A 16,591-nucleotide genomic window follows, 5' to 3' on the forward strand; every position below is an offset into this window, starting at 1 on the left:
CTTAAAAAGAATATATGTGTGTGTATAATATGTATGTATAACGGGATCACGCTGCTGCATACCCAAAATTCATGATATTCTGAATTAACTATATTTAAAGAACATTAAACAATATATATTACCTAAATCACTTAAATTCATACAATATTCACAAGGCATGTTTACAAAATAATTGCAACTACACAAAGCCTTCTCCAAGAGTTTCAAGAGAATGTCACTAAACAGTCCACATTGCTGCCAGTTTTAGAAAAAAGTCAGCTCTCAAGGTGTTGCTGAATAGCTCAGAAGCAGAAAAAGTGCTTTAGAGTCTTTATATTCATTCTAGCTTCAGAAAAAAGTATACAAGCTGTCACTAGATATCTTGGCATCTTGCTTGTTATCTATCTGGTTAGTTAAGAGCAAGTCTAGCTATTTCCTTTCTCCTACTGCCCAAGTTAAAGGCTGATGTAAGGGAATGAAGAAGAAATGGGGAAAATGCTCTTGGTGGGCACCAACAAGAGCTGGATCCAGCTACCACGTTCCCCTTCCCAGAGTTTCAGCATCTGACCATGCTGACCTTGTTCAGAAGATTCAGAACATCAGGCAGTCAATATCCAAGAGGCAAGTAATCCTTCCAACAAACCCCAAGTTATTCACACAAATATCTTCTACTAATTCTGTATCTACACTGAGAACTTCTGCCTTCCTCACGCGCCTTATATCTGCACTAAAAATTCTTCTCCCTGAACCCACATAACCAGAACTGTGCTACATATAACCTTACCCCCAATTTAGAACAATAATTGTTATGCCCCATACCTAAATTTTGTTGAAATGCAGGAGCTTCAGTAATTCTGAAAATGAAAAATCAGAAGTTATAAGCCATTCTCCGTGGCTCTGGTGAAGTGGGCCTGCTGGTTCCTTCCTATCAGGCAAGAGCAGCCTGCCTAGAAAGGCAGGGAATTTACCATATTCACTTGAAAACCTGTCCTCAGGTAGACCTTTTTCATCAGCGTCCCTCTTTATTACGAACTTGGTCCTAACTTTGGGATCATTCAACAAACCATCAGCAACTTCAACAAACCATCAGCAACTATCAAGACTCTGAAACCTTCTCCTCAGTTCTCTTAGCTCAGTGATAATAGCTCCTTCAGATTCTTACATTCAAGAGCTGGCTCCCACCCCACCCTCAGAAATATGCATATATATACACACACAGAAGCATGCCTAAGATTACAGAGGAGTCACAGGCCTGTAAGGTCTGACTGAACTAGATCAAAATTCTCTAGGGGATCCTGCACTTTGTGCATGAACCTGAGTGAATCACCCTGAACTTGAGGGAATCACCCTTCCCCCAGGAGCCACTGAAACTCTCAGAGACCAGGAATTTAAGAGACTATTGTCACTCCGTTTTGGATTGTGCTTAATTCCTCTCCTTGGAGGGGATTCAAGCAGAGCCCTGCAATTAAGCACAGTAAACAGGCCCGGGAACATCGGCACAGCAATACAGGCTGTTTGCGTTTGGGAAGCCAGCCCTTCCCGCGGAGGCCTGGCTCCGGGCCAGCAGGGTGACGGCTGAGTGACAGGGCTACGTGCGCTTCGTGAGGGTGGCAGCCAGCCCACACCCGAGCACAGAACCGGCACGGGAGCGCCCTCCCCCATCCCCACCCGAGTCACCAGAGAAATGTTCTCAGTAAGGGCTTCCTTGCAATTATGAAATCCCCGAAAGTCAGCCAGGCCCTGGGTTAAGGCCATTTAACCCTCTCCATTCCGAGACCTTTCCCCAAAATCCTAACAACTGTTATTTCCTCAAGACCCATGTAGCCAAGGAGCACTTGAGGGTGGCAATTTACACACATTCTCTCATTTAATCTCCAGGTTAAGGGGAAGGTGAACTAGTGGCCGTCTGTCCTGAGTCACCCTGCCCACAAGTTTTCAGTGGAAGTCGTTAACCCTGGAAGCTATCATAGGGATCTAGAAGTTATCCCAGTCCTACAGAAAAACAAATTCATGAGTAATCCTTAAGGCAGTATGGGTGTAGGAACTCCCCCATTTAACTTCCTTTGATGTGAGAAACAGACTTATCAGTAAATAAAACTTTACATGTGGCTTTCTAAAGGCTTTGAGCTGAAGAGGAAAAACAAAAAGAATGTTTATGACCACAGGAATGTCAGAGAATTAAGTACGGTTGGCTTTAAATTTTCATCTGGAATGAATCCTAAAACACTTGAGGGAATCCATGATAACTTAAATACAGTTGGTAAGACAAGATTTTATTGAGTAATATACAAAAATATATAGTTACCAATCAAAACACGTCAAGAAAAATGCCTTGAAGCAATGTTCTTAAGAGAAACAGGAAGCACTTTATTTGCAATTCCCAGTGAATTTGACGAGACTCGGGATAGTGTAACCATGCTGGAAAAACTAAAGTTAAAGAACTTTCTAGGAAACCAGATCTTATATTCACATTTGAATTTCAGCACTTGGAAACAGATCTGCTGAATGAAAGGAATGGCACACAGCAAGTCAGAACCAGAATTCATGTAACTCAGGAGGCACTTTTATTTACTGAACAAACATTTGTACGTGCCTGACACTGTTCTATGTGCTTCACAAATACTACCTCATTTGCTATTCATAGTAACTGCATAAGGTGGGGACCATTATCACCTCCGTTTTACAGATGAGGAACTGAGGCACCAGGAGTTTAAGTAACTGGCTTTTCGGAACCCAGTTAGAGAATGACGTCATGCTTTACCAGCGCAGCTTATCTAATGTCTAATATTAACCGATTCACCTCATTTTTGAGAGAACTAAGATCTTCAGTTCTTCTTGAGGTTATCTACTTACTCTCACCCTTGCCTGTCACCCTTTGCTTAATGACAGAAAATCATAAAATGCAGAAGAAAGAAAAATGAGTGTGCTCAGTGTTGAGTCTGTGAACCAAAATCTCCAGGGCAAAGGTGAGAAAGCAGGGACTCGGGATTTGGTCGGTGGGGGGGGGGGGGGGGGGCTGTATTTCAACAAAAGCAAAGAGCAAAGGAAACACTCAATCCTGCAGCAAAACATTAGTGGTCTTTGATGAGTTAGTCACACTGCAGAGCTCAATCCCGCTTAAACTGTGGCCCCATATCTGCTTGGGATGCAGGTGGTCAACAACCATCAGTCTCAGTCCCAGGTCCCACCCCAAGGTCTGCAGGAGGAAGTCAGTCTCTCCAGGATCTTGCTTTTTAGCTCAGGTCAACACCAGCAGTCCATGGGGTCGCAAAGAGTCGGACACGACTGAGCGACTTCCCTTCCCGTCCCCTTCCCAACACCAGCTAAGGTCTTCAGACTATTTCAAAGTCAGAAGGTAAACGATCAATCAAGAAAAAACTTTAAAGGAAATACAAAGTGTATTTTCCCTTGGGAAGACAAAGGGCAACACTTAGTAAACTCCCAGGAAACCAAGGGATGAGACAAAATTTCCTTCCTGGGGTGTAAAGCTTATTCAGGAGAGGCTTGACTACCACTACACAATTAATTAGAATTCACCATACAGAATTTTCTAATATCATATTAATTAGAACACACTGGATATAGACCCACTGTGGCTTTCAACAGGGGTGAGATCCAGAGGACCACTCAGATGGGTGGAAAATAAAAGGCTCTTCTGAGAGAAATGTATAAAGCACTCTGGTGAGCAGCAAGGGGACTAGAAATAAAGGAGTGCCTGACTCTGAGTCTAGGGGGCAGTGATGGTTAATTTAATGGTCCCCAAGTCCCTTCACATGCTGTAGTCTATGGGGTCGCAAAGAGTTGGACATGACTTAGCAACTGAACAACAACAGCAATGTCCCTTCAAGATGGGGCTCCAAAAAAAGCTCCATTTTACAAATGTGGAAACTGAGAGAGACAAAAAGTAACTTGCAGGACGTTATAGAACTAAACATGGTCTTCCCACCACTAAACCGTGCTTCAGAAATATCAGGAAAAGGCTGATCACTGAAAACATGTGCCATTATTTCCAGAGTGACCACGAGTGAAATTGTCTTCCTTCAATTCCAAGATAACACAACAAAGGATTCTCAGAGGATACTCGTTACTTACCAAATATGGGCTCACACTGCATTACTGAGAACTCAAAGCCCTGCATGCAGAAAAGGCAAGCGCCAGCTACTCTCAGATTTCTAATGAGTCAGACCTTTGATTCCGATCAAGTTGGATTCCTTTCCAGGTTTCCCCTCCCTTAGAATCCCACACCTCAGCCATCTTACCCCAGAGGGTCAGATGACATAACCTTAGGCTTCTGTGTGGTGTTCAGTTAGCGCATGATAGATGCTCAATACAGAGAGAATGAGACTGCTCTTTTCCAGTTTGTTCCCAAATTATTACGATTCTTTCTCGCTCTCCTTCATGCCTTCAGCTCGCACTCCTTGCTGGACTGGAGGATACAGACAGGGGAGCAGTACTGTGCACCTACTGATATTAACGAAGATGCTCCCCTTCATTCAACATAACAGGAGAGACTCGGCTCCAAATTCCACCCCAATCCTCGTTCTGAAAGCTTAACTTTATTGGAACAAATAACAGAGAAATCATAGGTGTGGGGTGTGTGTGTGTGTGTACTTAACATGTTAAAGTGCTTTTCTCAAAAATTTCCCAAATGAACCAAAAACACTTGTACTTTTTGAGTTTTCACTGTGAATAAGTTCAGATTGAATCAATTGATGGAACTGATTTTCTCACCAATGGAGAAACTACAGAAAAATAGAACAATATCCCCATTTAGCCTCCTTATATTTATTTCACTCAGTGGTTCTCCAGCTTCAGCCTGTATGAGAAATGCCTGGAGGATTGTGAGTTTCTCTTTCACTAGGTTTGGGGAGAAGCTCAAGACTATGCATTTCCAATAGGTTTCTGAGTGAGGCTGCTGCTGCGGCTCCAACAACCACACTTTGAGAAATCATGGCTATTTTGTGACAAACCAAGAGTTTCTGTGCAATGATTCAGCCTAAATGATAAAAAGTCAAGGGGAATTAGAATTAGTCAACTGCACTAGTTAACTCACAAGCTGGAATCAAGATTGTCGGGAGAAATATGAACAACCTCAGATATGCTGATGATGCCACTCTAAGGGCAGAAAGTGAAGAGGAACTAAAGAGACTCTTGATGAAGGTAAAAGAGAAGAGTGGAAAAGCTGGCTTAAAACTTAACATTCAAAAAACTAATATTATGGTATCCAGTCGAATCACTTCATGGCAAATAGATGGGTGAAAAGTAGAAACAGTGTCGGATTTCATTTTCTTGGGCTCCAAAATCACCATGGACAGTGATTAAAAGACCCTTGCTCCTTGGATGAAAAGCTATGACAAATCTACACAGTGTATTAAAAAGCAGAGACATCATTTTGCCAAAAAAAGGTCTATATAGTCAAAGCTATGGTTTTTCCAGTAGTCACATGTGGATATGGGAGTTGGACTATAAAGAAAGCTGAGCGCCGAAAAATTGATGCTTTTGAACTGTGGTGTAGGAGAAGACTCTTGAGAGTCCCTTGGACTGCAAGGATATCAAACCAGTCAATCCTAAACGACATCAGCCCCGGATATTCATTGGAAGGACTGATGCTGAAACTGAAACTCCAATACTTTCGCCACCTGATGTGAAGAGCTGACTCATTGGAAAAGACCCCGATGCTGGGAGAGGAGAAGGGAGTGACAGAGAATGAGATGGTTGGATGGCTTCATTGACTCAGCGGACATGAGTGTGAGCAAACTCAGGGAGATAGTAAAGGACAGGGAAGCCAGGCGTGCTGCAGTTCATGGGGTCGCAAAGAGTGGGACGCGACTTAGCTGAACAACAAACAATAACTAGTTAACTCAGACAACAGGAGGTGATGGGTAGAGCAGGAAGTAAGAGGAATTCCTACAGGGCAGCTTCCGGCACAGGCTTTGCAGCATGACTCTTGAAATTAGCAGGAAACATTCCAACTGCAACTCTGTAGCATTGCTGAGGATTACTGTCATGTCAGCATTGAGGTGTGACTGCTGATAGAGTCAGATCTCTTCTTCAGGAGTGCAATCAGAGGCACTGAAAATACTTACCTGCTCTCTCAAATGAAATCTTAGTCTCAGTTTTCATTTAATTCCTTATCATCTGGATGTAGATATTTATTATTGTACCCATGTTATAGATGAGGAAAGTGAGGCTCAGAGAACTGAACACAGTGAAACAATATAAAATGTCCATCCCACTGCCTAGTAAGGTGCTGACTAAAATTAAGTTCAAATATAAAAATAAAAATTGATTTCCTTCCTAGAGAAGTGGAAATTGAGGTCCTGAGATGCTACTTGTAAGGGACTGAGGGAGGACCAGAAGCTGGGTTTCTAGTCTCGTGGTCCCAGGCTTCTCTGAGTCTGACCACTAAGTACAAGCTGCCAGAATCTGAGTGTGACTTGGTACTTTCTAGGGCAAAGCATAGACTTTCAGAACTGATAAAAAAAACTTACAAAGCCAAAGTCTCTCCTATCAGCTGGTCCCTCACAGCCTGTTAATGTAATAAGATAGTTAAACCCTTTAGCATCAGATTAGGGACCAAGTTGAAAATCTTTCCTTTTGGCCTAACAAAATATATATTAACTTTTCTTTTTGATACCCTGACATCCTTAAAATCGAAGTTCCTTTTAAAGATGAAATTAAGTCAAAAGTAAAGGACTGTGGGGAGGCACTACAAGTACATATCAAGCTTAAAAGTCTCTGCCGTCAAAGAATTTATAAGTAAATGAGGGGCAGGGTAAGCAGCCAAAGAAATAAGCCTACTGGGGCGGCCCAGGTTGAGCCACCCACAGAGTTCTAGGAGGCAGGAGGGAACTTCGTGGAAAGGCACTAAGATGGATTTTGAGGACAAGACAATGGGGATGCCTGGTTTGCCTGGCAAATCAGTTTCTAGCACTTCAGGGATCCGGAGGGAAGGAAGGCTGTCAGTGGGAGATTAAATGTAGAAAGGTCAGATGGGGTCAGAAGCGGAGAAACTTAAATAGCATGCTAAGTTCACAGCGTAAATGGTGGACAATGAGGAGAAAGCACTCTTGGGTTTTTAAAATTTTTTTTTTGTTAAGCATGGAGACTGCATGATTAGTGTTCGGTTGTACATTACTTAACGCTCTAGCAAAACACTTTAAAATGGCTTACAAGGAGGACAAGAACCAAAGGTAGGTGATTTCTGGTTAAAGTAGGTGTCTTTAAAAGACTTCCCTCCTCAAGGATTTCTACAATACTATGACAGACAAATTTTAGTTTTGTTTTTTTTTTAAAGACAAAACTTAAGTATCTACAGTGAGCCTTCAAAAGCTACAACAGCACAAAATAGCCAGATTTTAACCAAAACTACTACATGTTCCTGACTGAACCTTCAGTGTTTAAAACAGTTTTGTTTATCTACTCCAAAATAATCAAATTAACCAGCAAAACAATATCAATAGGAAAGTCATCCAAAAAAAAAAAAGATTGCCAACTTTGTGTTGGGTATTGAGATTTCTGAGTAATAGTCCCTCAGGTTTGACTAGACAGATGAGTAGAACTGGGAGGGGATGTGGAGGGAACATGGAGGGAGGGGCACGGGAAGAATGTTCTCTGTGTCTTGAGAACACAAGCAAACTCCCTGCAAGTGTCCAGACTGTTTCAAGCAGTACAGTACATCTTTACTATTCCCAAGCAATGCTCAAAAAGAAGAGTATTATGTTGCATACTTCAAAACAATTTCAATCTGCCCTAAGAAAACCAAAAATAGATGTCACTGACACCTGGAATCAAATTTTTCAATTTGTCTTCTCCCCACTGGCAAATAATCAAGACTGCTCTCATATTCTTTGAATCTTTGTATTTGGGGATTATTTCTATATGGTAATCGCATTTGAATTTCATTTGGAAACAAAAATAAGAGTTGAAATGAGATAGGTACATTTACTCCAGAATTTGAGAAACTGTGATCATGGCATCCCCTAAAGAATGAAAAATTGATTTGACTAAAAATAAAACTACCGTATGACCCGGCAATTCCCATCCTGGGTATATGTCCAAAGAAAATGAAAACACTAATTTAAAAAGATACATTAACCTCAATGTGTATAGCAGCATTATTTACAACAGCCAAAATATGGAAGCAACCCAAGTGTCTATCGACAGATGAATGGATACAGACGATGTGGTACACATATACAATGGAATACCACTCAGCAATAACACACGATGAAGTCCTGCCATTTGCAGCAACATGGGTGGACTTGGAGGGCATTGTGCTAAGTGAGATAAATCAGATGGAAAAAGACAAATACCGCATGATATCACTTGTATGTGGGATCTGAAAAGTACAACAAATGAAGAAATATAGCTAAAAAGAAGTAGATTGATGAGCCCAAACTGCTCGTGAGACCAAACTCACTAGTGGTCACTAGTGAGGAGGAGGGGAAGACCATACAGGTGAGAGAGTGGCAGGTACAAGCTCTGGCTGTAAGACAGGCTCAAGGATGTATTGTACAACGAAGGGAATGTAGCCAATATTTTGTAATAACTGTAAATGGAAAGTAACCTTTAAAAATCTTATAAAGATAAAACGTTAAAGTTACATTGGTTTGACTTAAGGAGGTATTAACTTTGTACTGAACCTGGAGGACACTCAGTAAGTAGGAACAAAATGAATCCAGAACAAGATCTGAAAGCTTGCAATCAACAACTGCAAACTCATGTATCTGTAAGGCTGGGGTTGGGTGGGGCAGGGGGTAAAAAATATGACACTGTCACTACCAGTTCACCAAAAACAAGAATAGGAACTTGCCCACAAGTCAATACCAAAAGATGATACAAAATTAAGGTGAGAGCCACATTAGTTTAAGATGAAAATAATCAAGGGAAAGAAGGTACAAATCCTATGTAAAATGAACCAAGCTAACTAATCTTGCTTGGCAAACAGACACACAGCTCTGAATCTGAGCCAAAATAACGGCTCCTGGCAATCTACCAAAGTCGAATTCATTAGTCTGGCACCATAAAATGATTTGTCTGTCGAATTTACAATTCTAGTGTCTCTGGATTCAGCTACCCACTGGGCACCCCCGGCAGTTGCCCAGCAGAATACATCTGAACTATCATTACTGTCAGAACATGCACATTTGACAAACACTAGAGAAAAATGACACTCGTTTCTTAGAGCAATATTAGTTAACAGCCACAAAGTACTGCTATAAAGGAACTATCTAGTCTAGACCTATAATAATTAATGAAGAATTAATAACCTTCTCTGTTGTGTTAACCTGCAAGCTGCTCCTTGGTGTTCAACAGACACAGGTCAAATTGTCATTTAATTTACTGGAGGCCACAAAGGTGAGTCAAAAGCAGAGGTCTTGCCAAATTGAGCAAACATGGGCCGCAGGTGAGGTGTTCTCTGAACTTTAACCTCCAATGCCAGGATGCTGGGGTGCTCGGAGATGCTTCTCCAATGTGCTCTGCTCCTTATGGGTTAAACTCCATCCCCAATTTTAAGCTCATCAGAGAGGTCTCCCAGACACGGAGCATTTTCAGGATAGAGTTGTAATAATATGCATCTGAATAATACCTGAAATTTTTCTAGCCAGAGTCTAGAATCAGGAAGGAAGTGAAGTCGCTCAGTCGTGTCCGACTCTTTGTGACCCCCATGGACTGTAGTTTGTCAGCTTCCTCTGTCCATGGGATTTTGCAGGCAAGAATCCTAGAGTGGGTTGCCATTTCCTTCACCAGGGGATGTTCCCAACCTAAGGATTCAACCTGGGTCTCCCGTACTGCAGGCAGATTCTTTACCGTCTGAGCTACCAGGGAAGCCCAGAATCAAGAAAGAATTTACAAATTTTGCTTGAGCTGAGTAAGGTCAGAAAGGGAAATAGTTCATGACATCCAAAAGTTGAATGCACAGACAGGCTACATAATTCCCACCTAAGTGTTATTCGCTCAGTTGTGTCCAACTCTTTGCAACCCCATGGACTGTAGCCCGCCAGGCTCCTCTGTGTATGGAATTTCCCAGGCAAGAATACTGGAGTGGGTTGCCATTTCCTCCTCCAGGGGATCTTCCCAGATCAGGAATAAAACCCGTATCTTCTGCATTGGCAGGTTGGTTCTTTACCACTGAGCCAGCTAGTCTCCTTCTGATACCTCCCTAGGTGCAAAAAACTTTATCATTAAAATCCTAATAGTTTTGGTCACTTCATGTTTAGTAAATAGAGAAACGGGAGAAAGCTCAAAGAAGAGAAACAAAAACAACCCATCAGTATAAAAGTGGCCTGTTAAAACAGAACAAGAGACCACAAAGTTGGTAACAACTATTTTACGCCACTCATCTTTCAGCTTACTTCTTTAGGTGCTTTTATCATCCCTTTCCATCTCCTTTCTCCCATCCACATACAGATGGAGTGCAGTGTAAGACATTTAATGATTTGTGAATGAATAAATTAAATTGATACCTCCTGATTTCCCGCTTCACTGCAAGCACACAAGGGTGCAGTGGCCAGTGGCCCAAAACTGAACAACAGAAATGATAAAGGAAACACACACACACCTTCTTTTCTGTGTCCCCAAGTGTCATTCAATGAAATGCACAAAGAACTCTATGAAAACTCACCCTGTGGAGAAACTTGCTTCACTAAGGTTGTATTCAGTAAATTATTTTCTTCCTCCAAGAGCTAAGTGACTTTCAAATACAAAACCTTTTATAAGAATCCTCACATCCTTATAGAAAGATGTTCTCATGCTTTAAAATTTCCTGCCTCCTTCCCCTGAAATACCTCATTGACAGATAAATTTTTAAGATTTTAGTTGCAGAGACACCACATATGATGTCTAGGCCCCACACCCTGTACTCTAAGAACTGCACCTCTTACAGGCCCTGGTAACCTGTATTTGTTATGTATGATTCCACATCCCCCCCCCACCGCCCCCCAACCATCCCCACCCAAGGCTGATGGATCTTCTGAGCCACAATGAGACCATAGTATTTTTTCTCAGGAAATGAAAAGGGTTCCTAGAATGTTAGTCATGTCTCTGTTGAAATCAAACTGAGGCTGAAATGAGCATTATGAGGCAGCCATCTTGAGCCAACTGCATAGGAAATCAGTAAAAGCTGGATGGAAGGTAGAGACGACAAGAAACAGCATGCAAGCAGAGAAGCAAACGCGAAGGCCATAGAGCGCCAGAAACAAGAACTAACACACCTGCTTTCAGGCATGTTAAGGACTTTCTGGTTCTCAGTTAATGGCTCCAGGCTTCTGTGAACCCCAACTGCATTTCCTGCACTTGGGTCCTGAGAGAGATTCTATTCTTTGAAATTCATTATCCCAGGTTTGCTTAAGGCAATTTGCAACCATGATGAGCTCCATCAAGTCATGAATATTCCTGACATCACAGAAGGAAGGGCCAAAACTGTCACTGCTCTAGCAGTGAAGGAACAAACCCACCATTTGTTATATATTTTTTGTTATCCACAACTTATGGTTGTTTCATCATTTCTCTGTACAGTTTCCAGGGGAGGACTGACCTGTTGATTCATAATACAAATCCCATAACCCCATCATCCAGAGCTACTCCAGTCGGGGACCCTAACAACCAACTTTGTTAATAAATGCGTTTCTTGCAAATAACAGTAGGAAAACATTAGCACGGCATTCCATTCTCTTCTTCAAATGTACTTAACAGACCCACTTCAATATTTGAGTTTTTTTTTCTTTTTTAAGCTGGAGAATTGATCAAGTATAAGCCAGAGTCCTACAACTCAAAAGTACAAGTGAATGTAAGCTCTAGTGGGGCAGGCATGATGCCTGTCCACTTTTGTCTCCCTATCCCAGCAAAATTCCCCATGCTGAGGAAATGAAAGGAGGGCATGTAGCCTCTTAGGAGCCTAAGAGTCAAAAGTAAACTCTAGGCTCAAACAGAACTGGGTCAGAATCCCAAATCTCTTTTAACATTTATGAAGGCTCAGAATTGTGCTAAGAATTTTATGTTCATTATCTTATTTCATGCTTCTTCACCAATCTCCCCACCCCTCAAGCTGTAAGGTAGTATCTTTCACTTTACACTTGGTGAAAACTGAAACTTACCTACGGCTACAAGGTTAGTCAAGGTTAAGTTCAAATCCCTAACCCCTGTGACAAACCGCATTCACTGCTGACTTCATCACCTTGGGCAGATGATTTAATCACTCAGTTTGCCAAAGATTATGGTTCTGAAGACTAAGGCAGACAGATAGTGTCTGAAGAGTGCTTAGCACAGTGCCAGATGGAACCAACTGCTCATTAAAAGGTAGCTATTATTATTAGAGTTATTAACTAGTGAGTCTACAGTGAGATACTTCAAACAGAAGGACTCTGGGTTCTATAAACTACAGGCCATCTGGAAAACAGCCACATCCAACATCTAGGCAGCTAAAGCAAGAGAAGCAAATTAGAACCAATATTTATCTTGGATATGGTCAAAATTATCCAAAAGGGAGTAACAGATAAGAAATCTTTTCATAGCCTGAAAGCAATGATAGTACTTGAAGTTAGGGGGCACCATACTGCTGTGTATCATGGAATCGTCTTCCCTGGAGAGTCTTCAGCACCCCTGGGTTTTTTTCTAACAAAGCGGAGGTAGATAAATTTTGATCAGTAACAACTTTTGTGGCAGGGAGGGGAAAGAACCCTTTAATATTTCTTTCCATACGCTTCCACAATTTCAATTTTAGGACTAGCATATATTCCTATTCTATTTCCAATGCTTCTAGTAATTCTTTCATCGAGATAAAAAGCATTATTACACTGTTCAATGACCTTTAAAAGTTCAGGGGAAAAAGTGCTTAATCAGGATTGATTAAGCAAAACACAAATAAATTTCAAGTACCTAAAAAACAACTGGTCTGAAATACATAAATGTGTCTATTGGCACTTGCAAATGGGTGATGGGAGCTCATTACACTAGCCTCTCTACACATATATGTTTGAAAATTTCTGTAATAAAAATTACAAATAAATGTTTAAAATAAATGTACAAATTCTTTTTTTTAATTTTAATTTTTACTGAAAACCTGCTTTGAGGATGGAGCAGGAAACTGGGTCTGTATCACTACCCTGGGAAGCAGTAGAGTAAGGCATTCAGTTGAGGGAAGAGAAATAAATAAGGTTAAATTAGGTAGAACTACTATAAATCATGTAAAAATGAAATGTGTTTCTACAATGCTTCAATAATGAACTTCAGGTAAGAGAATGAGGGGCCACAAGACATTACTAAGGAGACTTCTTTATACAAACAAACTAAACTTTTTTTTTTCCTAGTATAATAATGGTTTGCTCAAGCGTGGTTTACATTTGGTTCTAGCTGGCCAGGGAATGAATATCCCAGTTTAAAGGTGATTATTCTAAAGAGCAGAAATAAAGAACTTTGTGCCAAACAGCTAAAGGAAAGCTGAAAATCAAAGTATGGATAGAGGTCTCTTCATTGGCCAAAAGATGAATTTTCTCTTTTCAATTCAGTCACCTTCTGAAAGGGTTAACTGAAGTTTTGTTATACCCAGATGATAATCCATAATTGAAGAATCATATCTAGAGATCTTTTTTGTTTCCCTTACTCAGAGGTACACAATGCTTTTCATTCAATTTGTGGAGTTAAATTCTAGCTTAAAACCCTACAACTGTCTGTTAAGTCAAATCTACAATAAAAACAAAAAATTTAACTTTTAAATATGTTAGTGACCTCTTTCTATCAATTAATTCTGATCTCTTGCTGAGCAAATTCCATTTCTATAATGCTGAGAGTGAACTTCATAACAACAAAATTTGAAAGAAACTTTGAAAACCTGAAGAGAAGCCATCTGCTGTTTCAGGTTGAAGCCACAAGCACCTCTACAGCACTGAGGCTAGCCAGACCCCTCCCCCATTCGAAAGACACAGTTATTTACAAAACAAGTGCGGAAACAAAACTAATCAAGACAAATGGTTCTCTAGTCCATCACCAAAATGATGGGACAGGAGTAAAGAGACACTTTACTGTAAATGTTCTGCAGAGACCAGCTAACTGAGCTTTCCCTCAATCAAAGGTTAGAAAGCAGCATTTCCTTCTAAGATTTACTTTATTTGCATTCTATTAAAAATAGTGTTTTCAGATAGTCTAACCATGTCCTCCTGGCTGGAAAGGTAACTGCAGTCTCTCCCTTGTCCTACTTGATCAATCCAACCCCTTCCTTTCTATGCACTTTCAGTCTTCACCATTTGTCCTTTATAAAAAGTGTTCCTTTCAGCTTATGGGACAAATGAGACAACAACGGTGTGTTTTATTAATATCGCAGGAGCAATCTTAAATTGAAGAATACTACACGCAGTGTCACAGAGTGGTACATAGGTGAATGCTCACCTTCCTTCTCACAGTAGTATGTTGTGCCTCACTGTGTTAAAGTAAAACTTCTCTACAGCTCTAAGTGCCCCTTGACGGGGTCTACAATAAAAGGAGTATAAATCACTCTCAGAGCTACCCTGGAAAACTGGCTGGATTATCATTTGTAGAAAACACTTGAGTAGCTGGACTATCCCAGCATAATGTACATGCACCAACATTACGGTACTCCACGTTCCCATAGTTCTGCCAATCTACCTGTTAACGTGTCCAAGAAAAATTACCACCTAAGGAGTGACTGCTGGGATGTGAACAAAAACATGGTTTCTTTCCAGAGGTACTTCACTACCCTCTCCTGATCACTCAACTGGTTGGTTGAGTGGATTTCCCCAGTAACTGACAGGAAGGGTAAGTGGTGGCTGGGGCTCAGCACCAGGAGAGAATTTTCACATCAACTGGATGATCAAACAATGCCAACAAGCCAAGGGCAGCACTCAAAAGTGAGGATGAGCCTTTCTCTTTCACAGATCAAATTCTCCTCACACCTGCCAGACTCCACAAACCAAATGCCACACTGTGAAATCACACTGTCTCTAGAATTCTCTAAACGTGCTTTTGTTGTAATCCCCTCTGAATACAATGAAGGTCTGAAGGGCACTATTAAGTGACTTTAAAGCAGGCATTTAAGATCATGAGTTCGAGTGTGTCTCAAATCATACATAAGGTTTCTAATAACCCATGGAAACGTGAGGGGCGGGGGTTGGGGGCAGGCGGACTTCTTGCTTGTTTAAAAACTAAGTTCGATTGCAGCCCTGCCAAGGCGACACACAACGGACTCCGAACGTCCCCGGTCTCCTCGGGCTTGCAGCAGCGGCTGGGCGCCCGCGCGCGTCCTACCTTGGACCTTTCCTTGACGTAGTATTTGCCCAGCCGGCTCCCGCAGTACAAGACCAGCCTATCGATGAGGGACAGGAGGTAACTGATGGCCTCACAGCCTTCCTCGTTGCCCCCGATCCACGTGATCTGATCACCCCGCAGGTGCCGCTTGGAGACGCCGGCGCGGGGCCCGGCCAGCTGGCCGTCCCGCAGGGCCCCGTTGCAGTGCAGCTGCTTCACGCGCTCCAGGACGCAGTCGCCCACCACCTCGCCCAGGAAGTTATCCAGGTAGCAGAAGCCGACCTCGTGCAGACAGGGCACGATGTACTCCAGGGCGATTTTCTCTAGATCCAGCCTCATGATATGTCCTAAGGGCATCCCGCCCGCAAAGCCGAGCTTGGGGACCCCCAGCGTGCAGAGAGCGACCTGCGTGTGCGCTCAGCCGAGACGCGGGGAGCGTGGCCCGGAGTTCAGCTACCTGCGGCGGCCACGGTCCCCAAGCCACCGCGGCGCCAGGGAGAGGGGAAAGTTGCCCGCAACTCTGGGGAGGAGGGATCCCGTTTAGAGACCAGCGGAAGTTGTGCGGAGCTCCGCGACTCAGCACCAGACTGGCCCAGTGAAGCGTCGGAGGGCCCCTTTTAGAAATGTAGAGCCACCGCTGGTGCGGCGGCGGCGGCCCCAGGCGGGGAGAAGCTGAGGTCCAGCCCCTGAGCCGGCCGACTCCAAGCGTCACGGGCCCCGCCCAGGCTCCGCCCCGGGACCGCCCCCGGGACAGCCCTTCTCCCCAGTCCATCTCCCGGCCGGGTTTACCCCTCGCTCTAGGAGCCAGGCAAGCCCGGCGCCAGCCTCGCTTGTTTGTGACCAGGAGGGGAGCTGGAGAACAGACGGCAGTTTAAGAATGCTATCGATTTGCCCAGTTTTGCTTAAAATCCCATAACAAACTTGAAAACCTGGATCCCAACTCTGAACATGTAAATGGGATTAACAGCAGTTTGCTGCCACATTCTAGACCGGTCACTTCCTAGACTTTTGAATAAAATAATAAACCCAGAAACAAATATTTTAGCAATGATCTCGTTCTAGCTTCTTGGTACTTTATTCTCCTTTCCTCAGCTGTTTGACCCAGGCTGGGAGGTTCAAGACTTTGAGAGACTGGGAGGAATCCAATTTTAATTAAAATTAACAAGCATCTCCCAGACTGCTACTATGTTCAAGGCCCCGGTGCTCAATGAAGGGAGGGTGTGAACAATGAAGAAATACTGGGTCATATTTTATACTGAAAATATTGTATTTTGCTTTGCTGAATGTTTTGATCAATGTATCTTTCAAGCTTCTTACTAAAATATGATGTTCTGAAAGTCTGCCTTCAAAA

At 42.5% G+C, this 16,591-nt stretch overlaps 1 protein-coding gene across 2 annotated transcripts in view; it reads right to left on the minus strand.

The window, feature by feature from the left end:
• Positions 1–15,833, minus strand: part of EGLN3 (egl-9 family hypoxia inducible factor 3) — a 29,443-nt gene extending 13,610 nt beyond the window's left edge. For both annotated transcript variants that reach the window (XM_004017885.4, XM_060401799.1), the window contains exon 1: positions 15,241–15,833. In XM_004017885.4, coding sequence (XP_004017934.1) covers positions 15,241–15,597 — 357 coding nt within the window. In that variant the 5' untranslated portion in view covers positions 15,598–15,833. The remainder of the gene's footprint in view (positions 1–15,240) is intronic.
• Between the last annotated feature and the right edge of the window lie 758 nt (positions 15,834–16,591).

The sequence above is a fragment of the Ovis aries genome, chromosome 18 (genome assembly GCF_016772045.2).
Source record: "Ovis aries strain OAR_USU_Benz2616 breed Rambouillet chromosome 18, ARS-UI_Ramb_v3.0, whole genome shotgun sequence".
In the NCBI taxonomy this organism is placed as follows: domain Eukaryota; kingdom Metazoa; phylum Chordata; class Mammalia; order Artiodactyla; family Bovidae; genus Ovis; species Ovis aries.